At 44.8% G+C, this 21224-nt stretch overlaps 1 protein-coding gene across 1 annotated transcript in view; it reads right to left on the bottom strand.

Annotated features, from left to right (window-relative positions):
- The window catches only part of CFAP20DC (CFAP20 domain containing), a 334505-nt gene that overhangs the window by 74968 nt on the left and 238313 nt on the right, over positions 1-21224 (bottom strand). Inside the window, exon 15 of the mRNA XM_040408726.1 lies at positions 15742-15945. Within this exon, the coding sequence (XP_040264660.1) occupies positions 15742-15945 (204 nt within the window). The remainder of the gene's footprint in view (positions 1-15741; positions 15946-21224) is intronic.

The following is a 21224-nucleotide window of genomic DNA, read 5'->3' as shown; positions in this document are numbered from 1 at the left end:
TGGAGCTGTTGCCATACAGGATGCTGGGCCGCAGTCCGGGCCGAAACTCCCAGAAATGTCTTATTCCGTACATTTTTTATTGTCTGTCTTGGTAACTCTGCTAAACAAAGAATCTTCCGCAGAACATAATAATGTTGTTTTTAAGCCCATGCTTTACACATAGATATCATACTGTAATAAATAAAAAGCCGGCGATGTGTCAGCGTTAAGCCAAGCTGCAGATCCCTATCTTCCTATCGCACATTTGTAGATTTCGGGAATATAATTCTTACAGTTTGCTCTCGCCGTTGTGCATCTGTTGTAGAAATGGCCTAATCTATCATTGGTATCTACCATCCTGTTAACCTCTGCCTTACGGCCTCTCTCTCGCACGTGTCCGTGTCCACGATGACATCTGTGGGAAGGTACATCCGCAAAAATCTGTGTGTCCGTTTTTTTTTGCCCCCCCCCGTGTGTCCTCTGTAATTTGAAAATTTAATTTCCAGAGCATCCGAGCAGGATCCGCATGTGGTTTTTCACGGAACCCTAGCTTATAATGTGTATGAGGGGATCCGTAATCACGGACAAAATACGGCATGCTACCAATGGGTCACTACGGACCCACGATCCTTCGGAAATGACTGGTGTGTGAATGCACCCAATACAATTAGGGCTCATACACACGACCGTATGTATTTTGCGGTCCGCTAAAAACGGATCCGCAAATACCACGGATGATGTATTTTGCGGAACGGATTAGCTGGCCCCTAATAGAACAGTCCTAGCCTTGTCCGTAATGTGGACAATAATAGGACATGTTCTATTTTTTTTTTTGTGGAACGGATCGACGGACATACGGAAACGGAATGCACACAAAGTAACTTCCATTTTTTTGGCGGACCCATTGAAATGAATGGTTCCGTATGTGGACACGGAAAGAAAATAAGTTTGTGTGCATGAGCCCTTAGAGATGAGAGAATTACGGTATTTAAAAGTTCGATTTGGCTGTTTCGCCGACATTTGCAAAAAAATTCACTTCGTCACGAAGCGCATTTGTTTGTAAGGCCTATTGCACACGACCGTATGGCTTTTTCAGTGTTTTGTGGTCCGCAAAAAAACGGATCCGCAAAAAATACGGATGACATCTGTGTGCATTCCGATTTTTACGGAACATCTGGCCCCTAATAGAACGGTCCTATCCTTGTTCGTTAGGCGGACAATAATAAGACATGTTCTATCGTTGAACGGAACAGAAAAACAGAAATACGTAAACGGAATGCATACGGAGTACATTCAGTTTTTTTTTTTTATGAACCCATTGAAATGAATGGTTCCGTATACGGAACGCAAAAAATGGAATGTAGTGGGTGCAATGACAGGGAGCGACTGTTTCGTTGTACCCCTCAGATGCTGCGTTTATACATGATCATAGTATCGCAACGAAATAAAAGTGTAAAATAAAAAAATAAAAAAAACATAACCTGATCCATTTGCTTGTGACGGGCCGGCTGCCACCATCTTGCGTAAAGATCTGCTGCGAAATCTTGCGCGGCCCGTACAGGATTTTGTGCAAGATCTTCAAGCAAGATGGCGGCAACCGCTCCGTCGCGAGCAAATGGGTAAGGTAAATAGGATTTATTTATTTTTTTACACTATTTCAGGTTAAATTGATTCGCTACCACGAAGCATGTGGAGATTTGGCGATTCGAATTTATCCTGAATTTCGGATCAAAGTCCACCTCAGGGACTTTGATTCGCTCAACACTAATTATAGTCAACGGGGGGGGGGGGGGCGTGCTGTGTTCTCCGATTCATTGACATGTGAAAGAGGCCTTAGGCAAGGGTTCAAATGTGACCTGAAATAGCGTCCTCTTCGTCTGGCTGTAACCATCCAGGAGACTTTCAGATTACTACTTCGAGGGACTGTCTCATTAAGGCAACCTTTTTTGAAATATAGCTTGGTCTGTTCTTTTGAAATCACGGCCGATCAGCTGGTGGGAGGAGTTACGACTAGCCAAACGTTTGCTCTGTAGCGGCCACTGTTGGGGAAATGTAATATTGCACGTGGCTATTCAAATACCGTAAATGGTGCCACATGTAATACATGGGTAGGCTGGGTTTGCAGTGCAGGCAGCACTAGTAGCTTTCTGCTTTGGCTCATTGAAGGGGACTTCCTTCTGTGACATCCATATGCTCTAATCGGAGGGGGTCCGCAAAAAATGGATCCGCAAAAAATATGGATGACGTCTGTGTGCATTCCGTATTTTGCGGAAAGGAACAGCTGGCCCCTAATAGAACAGCACTATCCTTGTCTTTAATGCGGACAATAATAAAACATGTTCTATTTTTTTGCGGAACGGAAATACGGAAACGGAATGCACGCGGAGAACCTTCCATTTTTTTGCTGACCCATTGAAATGAATGGTTCCACATACGGTCCAGAAAAAAAAAGGAACGGGCACGGAAAGAAAATACGTCCGTGTAAATGAGACCTTAGTGTGACAACGCCTTAGTGTGCTTTCACATTTAGTTTTTTTTTTTTTTTGCATTTCTTTGGCTTCTAAAAAAACATGAAATTCATGCTTTTTTTTTTACAGGTGTTTTGTAGGGCGGCGTACAGTATGTTAGTCACATTTTTTCAGACTATTTTCATAAAACAGGAAAGCATCTAAAAAAAATGCCACATCCAGAGCATGCTGCGATTTAAATTTTTTTTTTAAAAAAGGGCCAAAAAAATACAAAAACAAAACACCACTTCAAACAAAAAATTTGCAGGGCATTTTATAGTTTGCTATTGGCCAACATCTAACATATGGCTGTGGCATTTTTTGGCTCAAAAAATCGCTGACAAAAAAAAGTTTCATTTTTAAGAAACAAAACAAAAACAAAACTGCAACCTTTTCACAATGGGGGAGATTTATGAAGCCTGTTTAGCAAAAAACAAACAAAAAAAACAAAAACTGTCTTTGTTGCCCATAGCAACCCAATTTCTTGACCATGAAGGCTGTGCTGTGATTGGTTGATGTTGGCAATGGAGACAGTTTTATGTTATCTCCCCACTGATATAAAAGTTGGGATTTTTTTACGAGTTAAAGGGGTTGGCCACTTTCTGGATACCTTTCATCAATGTGTTTGTAAGATGCCTGTATGCCTTTGTTGATATTCTGCACTATTTTCTAGATTTCAAAAGATATTTCCCCTTTGTTGTCCAAGTCTTTCGTACTGTCCACATGGAGGTCTTGTCCATAAAATGGCCGCTGATGGAGGGTCATGTGACCAGACGCATTACTTTGCCTCCTCCATTCGAATACACGGCACCTGCCATCTGTACTTGCACTGTTGAGAGTGTCAAGATGGAGGAGGTTGAGTGATGCGTCTGGTCACATGACCCTCCATCAGCGGCCATTTTATGGACAAGACCTCTATGCGGGCAGCGCAGAAGATTTGGCATGGCTTATGAAATGGTACAATTGGCTATATTAGTGCTTTATACATACACATTGGGGAACACTACCCACAAAGTGACCAACTCCTTTAAACTCCTAATCCAGGGCCTTTAGTTCCCTTGAATTTAGGGGGAACAGAGGCAGCAAACACGGCTGCGTCCTGGTGCCTGTAGGGGTCCAAGGGTCCCTGTGGAACATTAGAAGTCAACAGTATTAAAAATGGCACATGGTAGGTGGGGGACTTTGTCACAGGTTTTGCATTAGTCTCTGACTGCACAGAGTACTATCAGCCCCTCTCCAGCAGGGTTGCCAAATGTCCCTAAATTCCTGTAAAAAAAAATAGGGGATTTTTTTCCCCCAGTGTTCGTGTTCCTTACCAGTATTCTAGGCTGTAGCTCTATTTCACTTACAATCTTTATGTTTCATTATGGAGTCAAGCAGAGGTCGCAATAACGCCTGTACAAGCGTCATAGACGCTTGTTCAGGCCATTTAAGTCTAAGGTGGACCAATACGCCTTAGACTTTTCCCTGCTTTTCATCAGCGCAGTAAGCGCTGTGAGCGGCACAGGCAGCGCACCGATGCTGCTGCTGCCTGGAACAACCAATAACAAAGCTCCGTACATCAAGGAGCTTTGTTATTGGTCGGTTTGAACGGGCTGCCGACCACTGAGCACGCTGCTCTGTAGTGAGGGGGAAAGAGTCCGGCAGCGGTACACGATCCTTACCGGATGGCGCCTGGTGGGGTATGGGGTCTTGGTGGGCAGTTGGCTTTAGCGGGGTCACAGCTCTGAGACCCCCGCTAATCTCTATAACGAGGAGTCTGAAGCCTCAGCCGAACGCTGCTTCTCCTCCCTGCTCATTGCGGTACTGAAGACGGCCTCAATAGAAAGTCTATGGGACCGTCTTCACTACTGCGCTCAACAGTGAGGGGAAGCAGCGCTCGGCTGAGGCTTCAGACTCCTGCTTATACTGTTCAGCAGGGGTGTAAAAAAATAAAGAAAAGTGGTTTCTTTCAATATTAGACAGTGGGCCTGCCTGGAGTTTTTCAACCACTGGATGGGTGCAGGGGGGAGCATGCTGTGTTTTTTTTTTCTGTCTAAGACTTCATGCAAACAGCGGGTCCGCAATATATACGGGCACCAGCCGTGTGTTCACCGCATCACGGATGCGGACCCATTCGCTTGAATGAGTCCGCAATCAAGAAGGTCCGGTGTGTAGCAAAGGCAGAGAAGCACTGTCGAGTGCTTCCGTGGGGTTTCTCTCTGTGTCTCCGCACCGCAGGGGTGCGAATCACAGACCCATTCAAGTTGAATGGGTCTGGATTTGTAACGCTCCGCTAGGGGGCATTACCACTTTCTTTGCCCCATCACTATCCTTAATGATTGATCCTGTGTCATCTTGTGTATTTATTCCATATCCTGCAAAAATGTGTATTTATTCTGTGTAACTGTTGCATTCATGTTATGTGCCTGGTTCACCAGCAGATGGCGGCAATATTGGCAGAGCTAGCTTATCTGGAATGGAACCTTTTTGTCCCGGAGGAGTTCAGTGTAGTTAGTGAAAGGCAGTCTAGCCTTCCCCTCCTTGGGGAGAGGTCGTGCTGCAGGGAGCTCGTCCCTCGCGGGAGAGCCCTGTCGAAGTCTGCAGAACACCTTCAATTCTGTGGGACCCAGAGACCCAGCTACAAGCCTCAGAAGCCAGGAAGTGTATGTAGTTCCCTGGATAAAGATATGGATACAGATAAAGACAAAGATAAAGAGAGAGAAAGAAGGAGTCAGACTACAGCAAGTAAAGTTCAGCAGAAAGGAAAAGTTCCTATTTAATCCAGTCAGCATCGCAGAACTGAAGAGAGTTGGCCTGGGCTAAGGCTCTGTTCACTTGAATGGAGCTTAGCCGCGGTCAGGCCAGTGATACTAGTCGTGACGTCACTGGGCCTGCGGTAAACAGCGAGAAGGCCGCGGTGCTACTTCCAGCACCGCTGCCTTCTCAAACAGCTGATCGGCAGGGGTCCCGGGTGTCGGACCCCCGCCGATCAGATGCTGATGATCTATTCAGAGGAAACTGCAAAACCCCTTTAAGCCAAAATCTGATGATAACCAAGATAAAGCCTGAAGATTGTTTCTGATGCAAGTTTATTCAAGAAAAGTTACTGTTAAACATCATATCAAGTCTGGACTCAATTCTTTTCATCCTCCCCTTCATCAACTACCCTTTTCACTGCAGTGGACGCCCACGCTTGGGGTTCCAGGATATCCATGTAGGAGCACCGTGACACGTGCTACACCACCAAGGGACATTAGGCCACCCTTACACCACTCTGGCATTTCTATCCTGGGTACCACCACATCTACTAAAAGGGGGGCCCTGTCCCTCATTGCTGAAATGCAACTGGCGTCGCGACAAACACTTTCCCTTAAAGAACCCCAAGTAGTGAACACCACCGACCCGCCTACTGCAGATCCGTCTGCGGAATCCGCACGGATGTTTCCTGTGCATTGGGAACCGCAAATTGCTGTCCACAATGCACAGGACGGAGAATGCATTAGGATAAAACTGATCAGTTATTTTCCGGTATTGAGCCCCTGTGATGGAACTCAATGCCGGCCAGCCTAGGGTCCGGAGTGAATGCACAGCAGGTTATTATAGCCAAGTGATAAAGTACAGCCCAATATGGCGGATCATAACCTGCTGTGCATTCACTCCAGATCCCTCCCAGGCGCTTATTAACCCTATGCTGGAGGGAGGGGAGAAGTATTATTCACAGAGAAACTGACGGGAGGGGTGGTTATTTACATGGGACTGTATGTTGGAGAAGCTGATGGGAGGAGGTGGTTATTTACATGGGACTGTATGTTGGAGAAGCTGATGGGAGGAGGTGGTTATTTACATGGGACTGTATGTTGGAGAAGCTAATGGGATGGTGTGGTTATTTACATAGGACTGTATGTTGGAAAAGCTAATAGGAGGGAGTGGTTATTTATATGGGACTGTATGTTGGGGAAGCTGATGGGAGGGCACATTCACACCGCACCAATATATTTCTGTTGTTCTGCTTTGTTAAATGAACAGACCAACGAAAATAATGGAAGTGCTGGATCGGGCACGTAACTGTCAATTTCTGTACACGATCTTGTCTTTTTATCAAAGTCCTACATACAAGGCTTTTTTTGTGTGAGCATTTTGACACAATCTGCGACTGAGGTCCAGAACGGAGCCTCCAACGCAGATGTGAGCCAGTGCAGGCCTATGTATTATATTATGTATTAGAATTACCGCAAATTTCGTACTCCTCCTTGGCTAAAAATACTCCTCAAAAATGGTAAGAGGAGTATTTTTACTCTTCCGGAAAAAATGTAGTGCAATCTCTGGAGTCAAGTACTTACCTGCCCAAGTTCCCGAAGCGGTCCTGGCCCCGCTCTAGTCTAGTGCAACCAGCTCTGATGATGCTGGGGTTGGACGGCCTGTCAGAAAACAGGGATGCAGGGCTAATCAGGCTCCTGTACTTTTTGATGTCGGGGGATTTAAACAGGCGACTGCTGGCAGGGCCGACACCACCCATAAGCAGAGTAGGCAACCGCGTAGAGCGCACTCTGCCTGCTACTTGTCATCCATCTGACATCATATCCTTCTGTCCTGCTGGCCGGATGCGCGAGCATGAGTTTGTTCACTTCGGCCAGAGAGAGCTGCATGCAGCTGACACACAGCTACAAGACCCTGGTGTATTTAAATCTCATTTAGGCTTTCTTTCAGAAAAGTTTCTCCTGGGATTTGAACTCATGACCTTTCACATCAGAGGCAAGGTATTTACCCTCACAGCTATGAAAGCTGTATTACCAGTGGCTTAAAAATATATATATATATAAGACTTCTACTGTAGGTAAGTTTGATACCTAGTGTACATCCATACACATGTCAGCTGCCCCAACACATCCAGCTCTGCTACATCCATACACAGTGTACTGGGGCAGCCGCCATGTGTATGGATGTACACTAAGTATCAAAGTTATCTACAGTAGAAGTCTTTTTTAAGTAACTGTCTATACAGCTCTCATAGCTGTGAGGGTAAATACCTTGCCTCTGATGTGAAAGGTTGTAAGTTCGAATTCCAGGAGAAACTTTTCTAAAAGTGTTTTTTTTTTTTTTTTAAATACTGACCTTTTTTTTATTTTTTAGGGACTGTTACTTTACTGCCACGGGGGAGGGGGGGGGCTATTGGCGCCATGATACTGGCACATGGAGGGGGGAGGAGAGATGCACTTGATACTGGCACATTAGGGGGCAGGGGGAGAGGTAGGTAGGATAAGGGAAGGAAATAGGAAATGGCAAAGCAAACAAAACAACTGACTAGGCCCCAAAAGCTAGGGAACAAAGGGGTCACCTCCTAGCAATCCCTAAAAGACTTTCCCTACGATGCTATGCCCATGTGCATATCTCGATGGTAGATATGCACATGCTCACGTACCTAAAGCTGTAACACACTGGACCAAAATCTCAGCAGTAGGGAAAAGGGAAAGAGACTACCAGCTCCTTCAACCACCGAAGGAGCTAGCATCACTCTAGGGGCCTAGTAAAAACAGACACAGAAGGAAAAAGGGAAAAGGACTTATCTATAGATAAGTTTGAGCAGACGATCCACCAAAAATACAATTTACAGGACTCCCTGAACAGGACAAAGTTATCACTTCCCTCGGAAAACCTTTCAGGGAGAGCGACCTTAGGTTCCAGGCAGACCTGGTTTCCCCCGGCGGCACCAGACGCCAAAGTACTCTGACACCGTGCAACCGAATTGCAGAGGTCAGCTACCTCCAAAGACAATCCCTGCATGCGATCAACCAAAGCATCAATAGTCTCCATTTTGCAAAAAAAATGATGGTAGGCCGGTTATAATGTCACGGTAGGTAAGATAAGGGAAGGAAACGGCAAAGCAAACAAAACAACTGACTAGGCCCCAAAAGATAGGGAACAAAGGGTTCACCTCCTAGCAATCCCTAAATTACTTTCCCTCAGCTGCTATGCCCATGTGCATATCTCGATGGTAGATATGCACATGCCCACGTACCTAAAGCTGTAGCACACTGGACTAAAGCCTCAGCAGTAGGGAAAAGGGAAAGAGACTACCAGCTCCTTCAACCACCGAAGGAGCTAGCGTCACTCTAGGGGCCTAGTAAAAACAGACACAGAAGGAAAAAGGGAAAAGGACTTATCTATAGATGAGTTGGAGCAGACGATCCACCAAAACTTCCAGCGTTCAAACAAGGAAAACCTATAAGGTGGGATTCTGTTCAAACACAAAACAAACTGTCAGATCGGGTCACATGCAGCAACTCTGACAGATCGTCTCAGAACACCCACAGGGCAGGGCGTGACACCAGTATTCCTAGGGGCGGACTGGCCATAGACTTTACAGGGAAATGTCCCGGTGGGACGATGTCCCGGGGGCCACTTGAGCGTACTGATGCACCTGGCCAGTGGCCGCAGGTGCCCTCCTGCATTTAACCATATCGCCATTCTCAGGATGGTGATACAGTTGAATACTGCGGTGAGGGCGGCAGTATTAAGTGCTGTACTTTCTGACGAGGCAGCATTTTGTGCTGCACTGTGGTATTTGGTTCTGCAGGGGCGGTATCTAGCTCTGCACCATTATATTGCTGCCACTCCTACTTCTGTTATCCCTGCCTATTTGTGTTTGCCCGCCCTCAGTCAATTTTAACTTGCCTAAAACATGAGGTCACTTTTAGTTGTTTTTTTCAGGGCCGCTTTAAGTTCTCAGTCCACCCCTGTGTATTCCCTATTGTGTGGATAGGGGATAACATTCAATCTTGGGACCACCTCGTTAAAAAAATTCTAAGAGAACGAGATGGTCAAATATAAGAAAGTACAAAACACTTTACACATAGTCTGAGTTTCATTACTTTTTAACACCCTGATGAGGTGGAAAGCTTGCAGTCTGCTCAGCCTACGCAGGTATTTTATTATCCGTTCAGTCATTTTTGAGATGCGGAGGGATAAAACAACATACTCATAAAAATAATAAATTATTCTGTTAAATGTTCCATAAAATCTGCAATGAATTTGGCCTAAATCTCTCCAGGGAGATAACGGTCTGAAACTTTACAAAATGATAGAACTAACCCGTTCTATCCCCAAATCACATGGGAATTTTAAGTAACATAAACACAGAAGTGTCAGAACTCCACCAATTCTATAGAGTCATATACATGACGAGAAAAATACATGACAAAATGTGGAGCACCAATGCAGATGCATTTAATGGAAAACACCTTTACTCCAGAAACGTATGATCTATAAGGATCTGAAGACCTGCCGAAGGACCTGTGCTCAAGCGTGACGACGTCACCTTGTGATCATGTAGGGCGCACGTGGTGACATCATGATTGAGCACAGGTTCTTCGGCATCAAAAGAGTAGTAACTGACTCTGCGCGTCCAAGTGGATGAGGAATTTTTATAAAAAAAATTTGTCCAAAAAATAAAAATGAAGAAAAAAACATTATTACAGCTGAGGACCACTATAGGGGACATTGGGGGCCACTATGGGGGACATTATTACTGCTGGGGGCCAGAAGGGGTTAGGTCAAATATTTGGCCCGGGGGGTTGGAGGATGGGTGCCGTTTCAATTTTTGCATCAGGCAGCACAAAGGCAATGTGCTTCCCTGCCCCTGGCCACAAAGCATTGAGGGAAGAGGGGCCCAGGCTGAACTCTTGCACCGGGGCCCACGAGCCTTTAGCTACGCCCCTGCAAAGCGGCCATTAAAAACAGACAGGTGGCCAGAAAATGGATGCAAAATGCTCGAAAAATGAGCATGAAAAACCGAATCGTGTGAATGTAGCCATATAATTCCTGACAGATTTTCAGTCAATAGCCGTTTCCATGAAGACTGCTTCTTGACAATTAGAGGAGTAAATGTCACTGCTTAACAGTGGAAAAACGTACATGAATAAATACAGTGCGTGAGCGCAGTGCAGACAGATGAGGTGAAGTTATAAACTCTGTTGTATTTTGTACATTAGCAAGAAACAAAAAAAACGATTCATACAACACTTAAAAAAACAGAGAGGATGAAAATGTTCCTGCGCCCACACACCAGTGAAAAATATGAAGCACTTATCGGCATTCATACCGCGTAAACTGATCTCCATGTAGCCCTTATTGTCATCTTTGTTCAGTTCAGAGGTTATGCACATAATAAGAAAAAAATATATCAGTGGATATTCCAGTAAAACACTGAATTAAGAAATATGTGATGACTGTCAACACGCAGAGATGCTGCATTAATATCAAACTCCAGCAGGTGGCAGCAGATCCTTGGTCAGGATGGCCAGAGAAGAAGATTTAGCACAGACAGGAAGTGGGCAGATTGTACTGCTCCAGTTTGTGCACGTGTGTGCACACGGAGTGGAGAACCGAAGCCATGGCTGTGCGTTCCCAATGCAGTGTATCGGCAGAACCAGCCAGATACAGTACCTGAGCACCTGGTGGCAAACAGAGGGTACAAGCCACGGTGCTGCTGATATTGACATCAGCAGGGTCTCAAATTCCTTTTCATGGGCCATCAGCCCCAGTTCTAATAGGCTTAAAAGGAATTCACCACTTAAAGAAGACCTCTAAGCTCTTCCGACATGTCTGGTTTACTTGCATTCCCCATGAAACGTAGCCTATTCAGGAGCAACTTCTGTGTTGTGATGATCCTCTATTATTCCTCCTGGAAAGGTATGACTAAATAGACAAATTGGTGTTACCACCCCCCTTGCCAATACGATGTGCTCTACATAATCTGACCCTTTTTTCACTGCTTGTGTAACGACACACAAGCTATTGACAAGAGGAATGATAAAGCCTAGTGACAAGTCTGGGGAGCTGAAGTTTTGGCAATTTTTATTTATAATCTGAGGTTTTTATGCATCTTGGTTTTATCAATAATAATGTAGATGTAATTTTTCTATGTATTTCTCTCCCCTTTCTTGCTCCTATCTTCCGTTTTGGGCTGTGGCCACGATAATGTCCATGCAGCTCCTTCCTATTTCCTGTGATGTCATATCCATGGGTGGGGCAGTGATAGGGGAGTGTCCATGTGACTAGGTTGGTAGGAGGAGCTATAAACTAGTTGGTGAGGGGTAGAGTTGAGCGGACACCTGGATGTTCGGGTTCAGCCGAACTTCGCAAAAAAGTTTGAGTTTGGGACCCGAACTTGACCCCGAACCAGAACCCCATTGAAGTCAATGGGGACCCGAACTTTGGAGCACTAAAATGGCTCTAAAAAAGTCATGGAAAGGGCTAGAGGGCTGCAAAAGACAGCAAAATGTGGTTAAGAACATGGCAAGTGCTCTGCAAACACATGTGTATAGGGAAATGACTTAAAATAACAAAATACGTAAAAATATAAAATAATAATCTTGATCTAGGAGGAGGAGGTTCATATGGAGTAGGAGTTTGAGGAGGTGGTGGATGTGGCGGTGGAGGAGGTAGCCAACACTGGTTTTTGGTTTTGGTTTTTATTTAATTTTTTTTCGTTTCAATTTGGGTAGACCCCAAAACATTGGGAAATAAAACAAATAAAACAAAGAGAAAGTGTGCTGGAGTACAACAATGGCTGGGTGAGGCCGGTATGCATGTCTATTCTGCACAAGGTACAGACAAGTCCTGTGGGTTCCATGCCTGGTTCATTTTAATGAACGTGAGCTTGTCCACGTTGGCTGTGGACAGGCGGCTGCGCTTGTCTGTGATGACGCCTCCTGCCGTTCTAAACACACGTTCGGATAATACACTTGCTGCAGGGCAGGCCAACACCTCCAAGGCGTAAAGGGCAAGCTCAGGCCATGTGCCCAATTTGGAGACCCAGAAGTTGAAGGGGGCAGACCCGTCATTCAGTGCGTGTAGGCGTGTGCACACATACTGCTCCACCATGTTGGTGAAATGCTACCTCCTGCTAAGACGTTCCGTATCAGCTGGTGGCGCTGGTTGTTGTGGCGTGCTGACAAAGCTTTTCCACATTTCGGCCATGCTAACCCTGCCTTCTGAGGTGCTGGCGGTGCCCCAGCTGCGTTGGCGACCTCTTCCTCAGCCTTCGCCTTGTGCTTCCACTGTGCCCCCACTGTCAGGTGGGAATGCCACTAGCAGCGAGTCGACCAGCGTGCGCTTGTACTCGCGTATCTTACGATCAGTAGCAGACGTTTTTACTAAATTTAGTTCCCTGTCACCTATGCAGAGCAGGGAGTTTTCACTGGCAAAAATGGGTTAATGTCAACCATCAATGTAACAGACGATTTTTAGAAATTTAGGTCCCTGTCACCTATGCAGAGCAGGGGTTTCTATATGGCAAAAATGGTAAAATGTCACCCAAGAATGTAACAGACGCTTTTGCACCCTGCTCCCTCTTTTGCTGTACTGGTGGCTCTGAGCGACCACCGCCTCTTCCTCCAAACTGCACAAGTCACTCGCATGACCTTGATTCCATGTGGGGTCGAGGACCTCATCATCCTCCACATCATCTTCCACCCACTCTTCACCCCTGCCCTCCTTGTCGGTCTGCAGAAAGCCGCAGCAGTTGGCACCTGTGTTTCGTCATCATCAGAGACGTGCTGCGGTGGTCTTCCCATGTCCTCATCCTGAAATATAAGTGGTTGGGCATCGGTGCACTCTTGGGGCTCAGACTGCTTGGCTGATTTGCAAGGGGGTGAGGTGAAAGACTGATGGCCATGGGCTGCAGGCACCAACTCTGATCTTTCAGCAGGGGACTGGGTGGGAGACAATGTGAAGGAACTGAAGGCACTTTCAGCCACCCAATCTACTATCGCCTGTACTTGTTCTGGCCTCACCATTCGTAGAGTGGCATTAGGCCCGACCAAATAACGCTGAAGGTTCTGTCGCCTACTCGCACCTGAGGAAGGTGTTTCACTTGTGCATGTAGCTGGCACAGATCGACCATGTCCTCTCATTGCAACAGGAGCTCCACCAACACCAGCACCACGACCGGGGCCACGTCCCTTATTTGACGCTCTCCTCATTCTTTGCGTTCACCCACCAAACTAACAGATGGTTTATGTCAGGCGACAATGTAACCGCCAATAGTCAACAATTAAGTTCACTGACAGTAAGGCAGTGCCGGTGTCATAAAGAGGAAAAATTTCTCGAGGTCACACAGCAGTGTGACAGGCGAATTTTATACAATTACTTCACGGTCACACAAAAATTTGAATTTGTCAACCAACAATGTAACAGCAGTATTGACTGGTTTTATTGGACTGTCAGAAATGCAGCGCAGGCTACAAAGGTACTTTATGGAAAAAAATAAAAGATTTTTTCACCCACAGTGAAACAGATGGATTTAACTGATTTTCATTCACAAATGCAGTGCAGGGCGCAAATGTACTTTTTAGCAAAAAATCTTTTATTTGTCCCCACATAATCTAACAGATGGATTTACTTGGATTGTACTTTACAGAAAAAAATGTGAATATGTCACCCCCTGGGTCCCTGAACTCACAGACGGATTCCCTATATTATTTTCCCTTCCCCTGGCACATATGCAGTGCAGGTGCACTTAAAAAATGGGTATATGTTGCCCATTGAACTAAAAGAACAGGATTAAATTATTGTCCCTGGCACATATGCAGTGCTGGTGCACTGAACTTGCACATAATGGCCGCCGACGCCCACCTAACTAAGGCTACTTTCACACTAGCGTTCGGGGCTCCGCTCGTGAGCTCCGTTTGAAGGGGCTCACGAGCGGTCCCGAACGCATCCGTCTGGCCCTGATGCATTCTCAATGGAGGCGGATCCACTGAGAATGCATCCGCCTGCCAGCGCTCAGCCTCCGCTCCGCTCAGTGAGCGGACACCTGAACGCTGCTTGCAGCGTTCGGGTGTCCGCCTGGCCGTGCGGAGGCGAGCGGATCCGTCCAGACTTACAATGTAAGTCAATGGGGACGGATCCGCTTGAAGATGACACCATATGGCTCAATCTTCAAGCGGATCCGTTCCCCATTGACTTACAATGTAAAGTCTGAACGGACCCGCTCAGGCTACTTTCATACTTAGAAAATTTTCTAAGTTTTAATGCAGACGGATCCGTTCTGAACAGATGCGAACGTCTGCATTAAAGGAGCGGATCCGTCTGATGAAACATCAGACGGATCCGCTCCGAACGCTAGTGTGAAAGTAGCCTAACAGACGGAGAAAACTTATTTTTCTGTGTCACTGGGCTCAGGGCAGGGTACAAAAATGTTGCATTGCACCCACAAAAAAAATAAATCGCTGTAGATCGCAGAGTTCTGATAACAGATTCTTTCCTATTCTCTCCCTCACAGCAGCAGCATCCTATCCCTACACTAGTAAGAGCAGAGAGACGTGCGTCGCTAAGTGACTCCAGCTTATATAGAGGCTGGGTCACATGCTGCACTGGCCAATCACAGCCATGCCATTAGTAGGCATGGCTGTGATGGCTTCTAAGGGCACATGAGTTAAACACTTGTTGATTGGCTGCCCAGCAGCCTTTCAAAAAGTGCCATTAAATCGCCGAACACCGAACTCGAACCCGAACTTTTACTGAAATGTTCGTGGTCAAAAAATCGTAAAGTTCGGTATGAACCCAAACTTTACAGTTCGGGTTCGCTCAACCCTAGTGAGGGGGGTCCTGGAGCTGTGGCAGACAAAGAAGTGGATCATGGGTTTGGTTGGATACATCTACAGGAAGTGCTACATACAGGACAGAAATAAACCAGAGGGATTTGGAAAATTAGAAATGGATAAAAAGGTGATAACGGAAAGTTAAAGGGGTTTACGTGAAAAGCTGGGGTGCGTTAGCATATACAATCTGAAACGCTGATGTTGTTGGCTAGCCCATCGTGTTTCATTATGTCTACAGGGGTATGTAGCTGGTAGCAGCTATGGCTTTGTACCACTCAAAATACTGCAACTGTGCCACAACATGGTAGGCTGGCAGCATACATATGTTGGATTTTAATTATCTAATTCAGAAGCTTTCTGGGCTTGCAATATACTCAAGGAATGAATGATGACCAATATGGAGAAGCTGGTGATGATGACCAGCTTGGTCTAGTATGTCTACATAACTGGGTTTGACCTCATCCTCGTCTTAAACCATCTGCCAATTGCAAACCCTTGAGAGTGGACTGTTTGCGGATTTAATGATCGAACACAAGATATAGATAGAATAACAGGAACCTGGTGCTTGTACACATCATGGGATTTTTTAAGGCAAGAATAGCGGTGAGACCTGAATTCTTCATATCTGCCTTGCTATAAGTGTTTATTACTAAGACGAGAAGGGCACTTACTGGTGGCAGACAGGAGGTCCAGGTGGTTGTATCATCACTGCTGGTACTCATACTAACATTACAGTGGTCAATCTGAGACTGGCTTAGTCCATGAGATGTTCCTTCATCCTCCATCTCCTCATTCTGCTGCCTCTTCAGACTGGCCAGCATCTGCATTTCAGAGGCACTGAGTCGGTTTACATGGTAACTTCTCCAGTTGTATGCCTATGAAGGAAGACAATAGGTTAGGTCTGTCCAGAAATCAGTTCAGGGGAACACATCTATGTAACGTATACAACATATACTTTGGTTTTAGGTTTTGGTAGTATTGACCCTTTATTTTTGGAGACAGTAGATAATTTTTCCTTTTGAATTGCTATGGAAGCAATGTGTGGTGATTCCATGCAGAAGAAACCATCTGAACAATGGTATGGTCCAGATGCATCCAGATCAAGCACAACTGTCCCCAACACCACCACCTTCTACCGTATTTGGTAGTTACACATAATTGGGTTCCATAGCATGTGCATACAATCTGTTCTTCTGGAAGACAAAAAGACAAATATCTTGGGACATGTAACAGTAAAGTAAGTCCAGAGCCATGAAGTGAACAAATCGGTGGCTGTACGCCAGAAAACTGGAATAAAAAATTTGCAAACTGAGATCTCATTTGAGGCAAACTGGCCATGGCTTGGCAGAGTGGACTGACCTCAAGCAACACTACTATAATTTCTGCTATGTTCTGGTGGAGTTGCAGCCAACAGCCAAAACATTTTAAAGGACCTGTGAAAAATAATTGCTGGAATTTGAAAAGTTGCCTTGGGTAAGTGCTCTGCTAATGCTTTAAATCTAAGGCTAGGTTCACACCTGAGCGTTTTACAGCACGTTCCTACGCGCTGTAAAACGCTCAACAGGCAAAAACCAATGTTTCCCTATGGGCATGGTTCTCACCTGAGCGTTTTACAGCGCGTACGAACACGCTGTAAAACGCCCTACGCCCCAAGAAATACAGGAGCTTCTTTGGGGCGTATTGTCGCGAGTAACACCTCTGTTTTTCATTGTACGCCTTGGTGGTCAATAGCAAGAACGCGCGTACGACGCGCGTTTCCAAAATACAAAAACGCCCCAAAATACGCCTCAAAAACGCCTGTAAACAGCGCTTATCGAATACGCTCAGGTGTGAACCCAGCCTAAGCGATACAATAAAATGACACCACTGGAGTTCAAAGAAAGTTCTATAAATCCCTATGTAGTGAGCTCCCCCTAGTGGCAGATGTAGGCAGGCAGAATTTTCTGAATCAAATGATGTGAAGTGAAACAGAAAAACTAGCTTGTTTCCAAAAAAACTGAGCTCATCCCCCCCCATAAGGAAGTTTGGACTACATTAAATTAGATAAACTATAGGTACACTTCATACTTTGGAAACTTGCATTCACATTCTGCTATTAACCACTAAGAGCTACTCCAAAAAGGCTATTGCAAAAACTTTTGGCGCCCATATAGTTAAACGTTGCAAATGCATGAAGATTAGGAAATCGGCTGAACTTTGTGTTCATTATCCAGCATGTAAGATTCTTTGTGATTCTCCACAAAGCGCCGAATACTAAAAATGAAAATGATCCGGGCTGTACGCGGACATCTCTCTAAGACGTTGAAGACGGATTCTTGAATCCCTGCAAGTTGTTAAACTCTTCAGATCCTACTTGGAATGAAGAAAGATCATCCGTGTGTCATTATTTCATATCTGAGCTTTTTATGCAGCTTTAATGTTTCAAGGGCTCCATTTTTCACACATTTCTTACATTGTTACTCTGGCTGTTTTTAGGAAGATTTATGCAGTTCTACTATGGACTAAAAATAGCTCAATATACTGGCTGTTAGAATGAAAAAAAGATTAGGAATAAGCTGGGTGGATATGTCTAGATGCCCAACCAGCTGTTGCAAAACTACAACTCCCATCATGCTCAGACAGCCTATAGATATCAGCCTACAGAAGGGCATAGTGGGAGTTGTAGTTTTACAACAGCTGGAGGGCCGCCGGTTGGGCATCCCTGGTCTAGAGGAAAATGAATCACTTTTTGTTTAAACTGTAAAAGGAAGACTTGCTGTGAATGCCAATAATCATCACGCCCGTCTATAGTGGCACGTTCTAGGGTTAAATGGTTAAATGGCAGCTACAGAACAAATAAATTACCTAAATCAGGACATTTTCACGAACGGATGAGCTGTCTGGAAGTATTTAAGTACAAGGTGGTTATGTATGGAGTTTGCATGTTCTTCACTGTTTACAAAGAGTTTTCTCCATAAACACGCTAATAAAGAAGAAACAGGCCAATATGATGTGACAGCACTGATTGGATAGTGACAGACCCCCCCCCCCCCAACCTGGTAACACCCAGATGGACCTTTATTGTAGATTGATGCTAATTCATTCATAAACTTCCAGAAGGAATACTAGGGAAATGACACAACATAGACCTTAGATCTCCCGCCGGTTTCCCCTTCCTGATGCCTTTAGACATGCAGGAGATAACCTCTCAGCCAATCAATGGCTGAGAGGCGGGACTATGTTGCAGCCAATGATTGGCTGAGCGATCATTTCCTGTGTGCCAAGAGGTTTCAGGTAAGAGAGACTCTGAACAAAAGTGGTGGGGAATCAGTGAAGTATTAAAAAACTAAAAAAAATATATATATAAAATCTTACCTCTTTACTAGAAACACAGACAATTCTTGCTACTGGAGACATACAGCCTTAAAGGGGTATTCTGGTTATTTTAAGTTATCCCCTATCCACAGGATAATGAAAAACTATTACATTTGTGGGGGTTCTACAGCTGGGACTCCCACCAATCATGAGAATGGGGGCCTCCTATCCCACAATGCCCACCGAAACATCATATGCTGTTTCATACATTATCTATGGCACTGCTGGAGATGGCCGAGTACAGTGCTGGGCAGTCCCATAAAGATAAATAAAGTGGCAGTACACATACTTGTGGTGGTCTAGGTTGGTGGGGGTCTCCTCTCACCTGCCGACTCCTTTTATCTTGTGTTGCAAGATTTATTTAATGGTTCTATCCCTTTAATTATTAATTGTTAGCATACTTTTAATATTACCTTTTTAATGCAGTGATGTTGACTTACTTTTACTACTTTGTAATGTAGTGAGTTACCCAGAGAATATATGCAGACCCTATTGTTCCGTGTGGCCGCATTCCTAAGTGATGCGGTCACTGGTCATGCGTACTGCACAGTGGGGCCAATAGGCACTGAGCTATAACGTTCTATGCATAGGACAAAGAGTGCCTGGGATTCCCTTACTTGAGTGCCACCATGACTGGATGTCGGTTAGGTGCCTGTGTCTGAAAGGATGGCTGACAGAAGCCTGCCCATGAACACAGGTCAGAGTGATTGGTTTTACTATGTCTATGATTTGTATGTCTGTATATGTATTTATCGCCGTTAGGAAACTTCTTATTCACTTAGACTATGTCAAGCCTAACTTATTCCCGGATCTCAGAATTCACGGTAAAACACATTTGTTACTAAGATCTCAGCTGCAATGCAACATAAGAGGACAACCTCTTACCGACATGAAGCAAGCAAATGAGCTAGTGAGCCCTTTTAATAAAAACTCCTGGTCTAAGATAAATGCAAACAACTTCTTCATTACATGTGTGACATGCAGCAGGGTGTGAGGGGAATTGGATATGGCAATAGCCCCGGCTGGATGGTGACAGCTATTGGATTTAGGCTAGGACTCATTGGTGAATTTTGGTCGTAATACACTTACCAATGCACAACTTCATTGCTTCGTTATAGGAGGATAAGTCCACACTTCAGTTATTTGGTCAGTTATTTCCAATCAGTTATTTTGAGCCAAACCCAGGTCAAAAACACAGAACAGATGAAGATCTTTCCATTATACCTGATCTCTGTGGAGGCTTCACTGCTGGTTTTGGCTCACAATAACTGATGGAAATAACTGAGCAAATAACTGAAGTGTGAATTCAGCCTAGGTTTGTTGGAATAATTTCAGCTGTGTAGTATGCATTGTGTATATATGGGCAATTAGTCAACATTACAGATGTACAGGGTAAAGAGGGTCCTGTGGCAACACTGGAAATAGTGCTGCTTCCAGCCTAATATAGTAAAGCCAGAGGGCCTTGCCCCAATTTCAATGGCAGCATCTATTGTATGCGTAAAGACGCCATGACTCTTCGCCTGGCTGACCTTTGTACATTTGAAAAAATTGCCTTGCTTGGGAAAAGGGCGAAATGTCGAAATCTGCACAGATTTACAGTACAGACCAAAAGTTTGGACACACCTTCTCATTCAAAGAGTTTTCTTTATTTTCATGACTATGAAGGCATCAAAACTATGAATTAACACATGTGGAATTATATACATAACAAACAAGTGTGAAACAACTGAAAATATGTCATATTCTAGGTTCTTCAAAGTAGCCACCTTTTGCTTTGATTACTGCTTTGCACACTCTTGGCATTCTCTTGATGAGCTTCAAGAGGTAGTCCTCTGAAATGGTCTTCCAACAGTCTTGAAGGAGTTCCCAGAGATGCTTAGGACTTGTTGGCCCTTTTGCCTTCACTCTGCGGTCCAGCTCACCCCAAACCATCTCGATTGGGTTCAGGTCCGGTGACTGTGGAGGCCAGGTCATCTGGCGCAGCACCCCATCACTCTCCTTCATGGTCAAATAGCCCTTACTTTCAAAGTTTTCCCAATTTTTCGGCTGACTGACTGACCTTCATTTCTTAAAGTAATGATGGCCACTCGTTTTTCTTTACTTAGCTGCTTTTTTCTTGCCATAATACAAATTCTAACAGTCTATTCAGTAGGACTATCAGCTGTGTATCCACCTGACTTCTCCTCAACGCAACTGATGGTCCCAACCCCATTTATAAGGCAAGAAATCCCACTTATTAAACCTGACAGGGCACACCTGTGAAGTGAAAACCATTTCAGGGGACTACCTCTTGAAGCTCATCAAGAGAATGCCAAGAGTGTGCAAAGCAGTAATCAAAGCAAAAGGTGGCTACTTTGAAGAACCTAGAATATGACATATTTTCAGTTGTTTCACATATATATAATTCCACATGTGTTAATTCATAGTTTTGATGCCTTCAGTGTGAATCTACAATTTTCATAGTCATGAAAATAAAGAAAACTCTTTGAATGAGAAGGTGTGTCCAAACTTTTGGTCTGTACTGTATATAATCTAAGAGGAGGAATGGTGCCAACCAAGCCCTCAGAGCTGGCATGAAGGCTACTGCTTTGGTGTATCTACAATACATTTTAAAGAGTCACTGAGTTTTGGTACAACTTTTACTATGTCATAGCAACATTTCAAATGTTTTGATTGGTGGGGGTGTGAGCGCTGAGAGTCCCAACGATCGCTAGAATGAGGAGAAAGAAGCGTCCACATATTGTGTTCTCTCTCCTCACTGCAGAGGACAGGATTGAAATAGGCCCTTTTTATTGGGCCC

The sequence above is a fragment of the Bufo bufo genome, chromosome 9 (genome assembly GCF_905171765.1).
Source record: "Bufo bufo chromosome 9, aBufBuf1.1, whole genome shotgun sequence".
Taxonomy (NCBI): domain Eukaryota; kingdom Metazoa; phylum Chordata; class Amphibia; order Anura; family Bufonidae; genus Bufo; species Bufo bufo.
The sequence above is the reverse complement of the archived record's forward strand: the minus strand, read 5'-3'. Positions and strand labels throughout refer to the sequence as shown.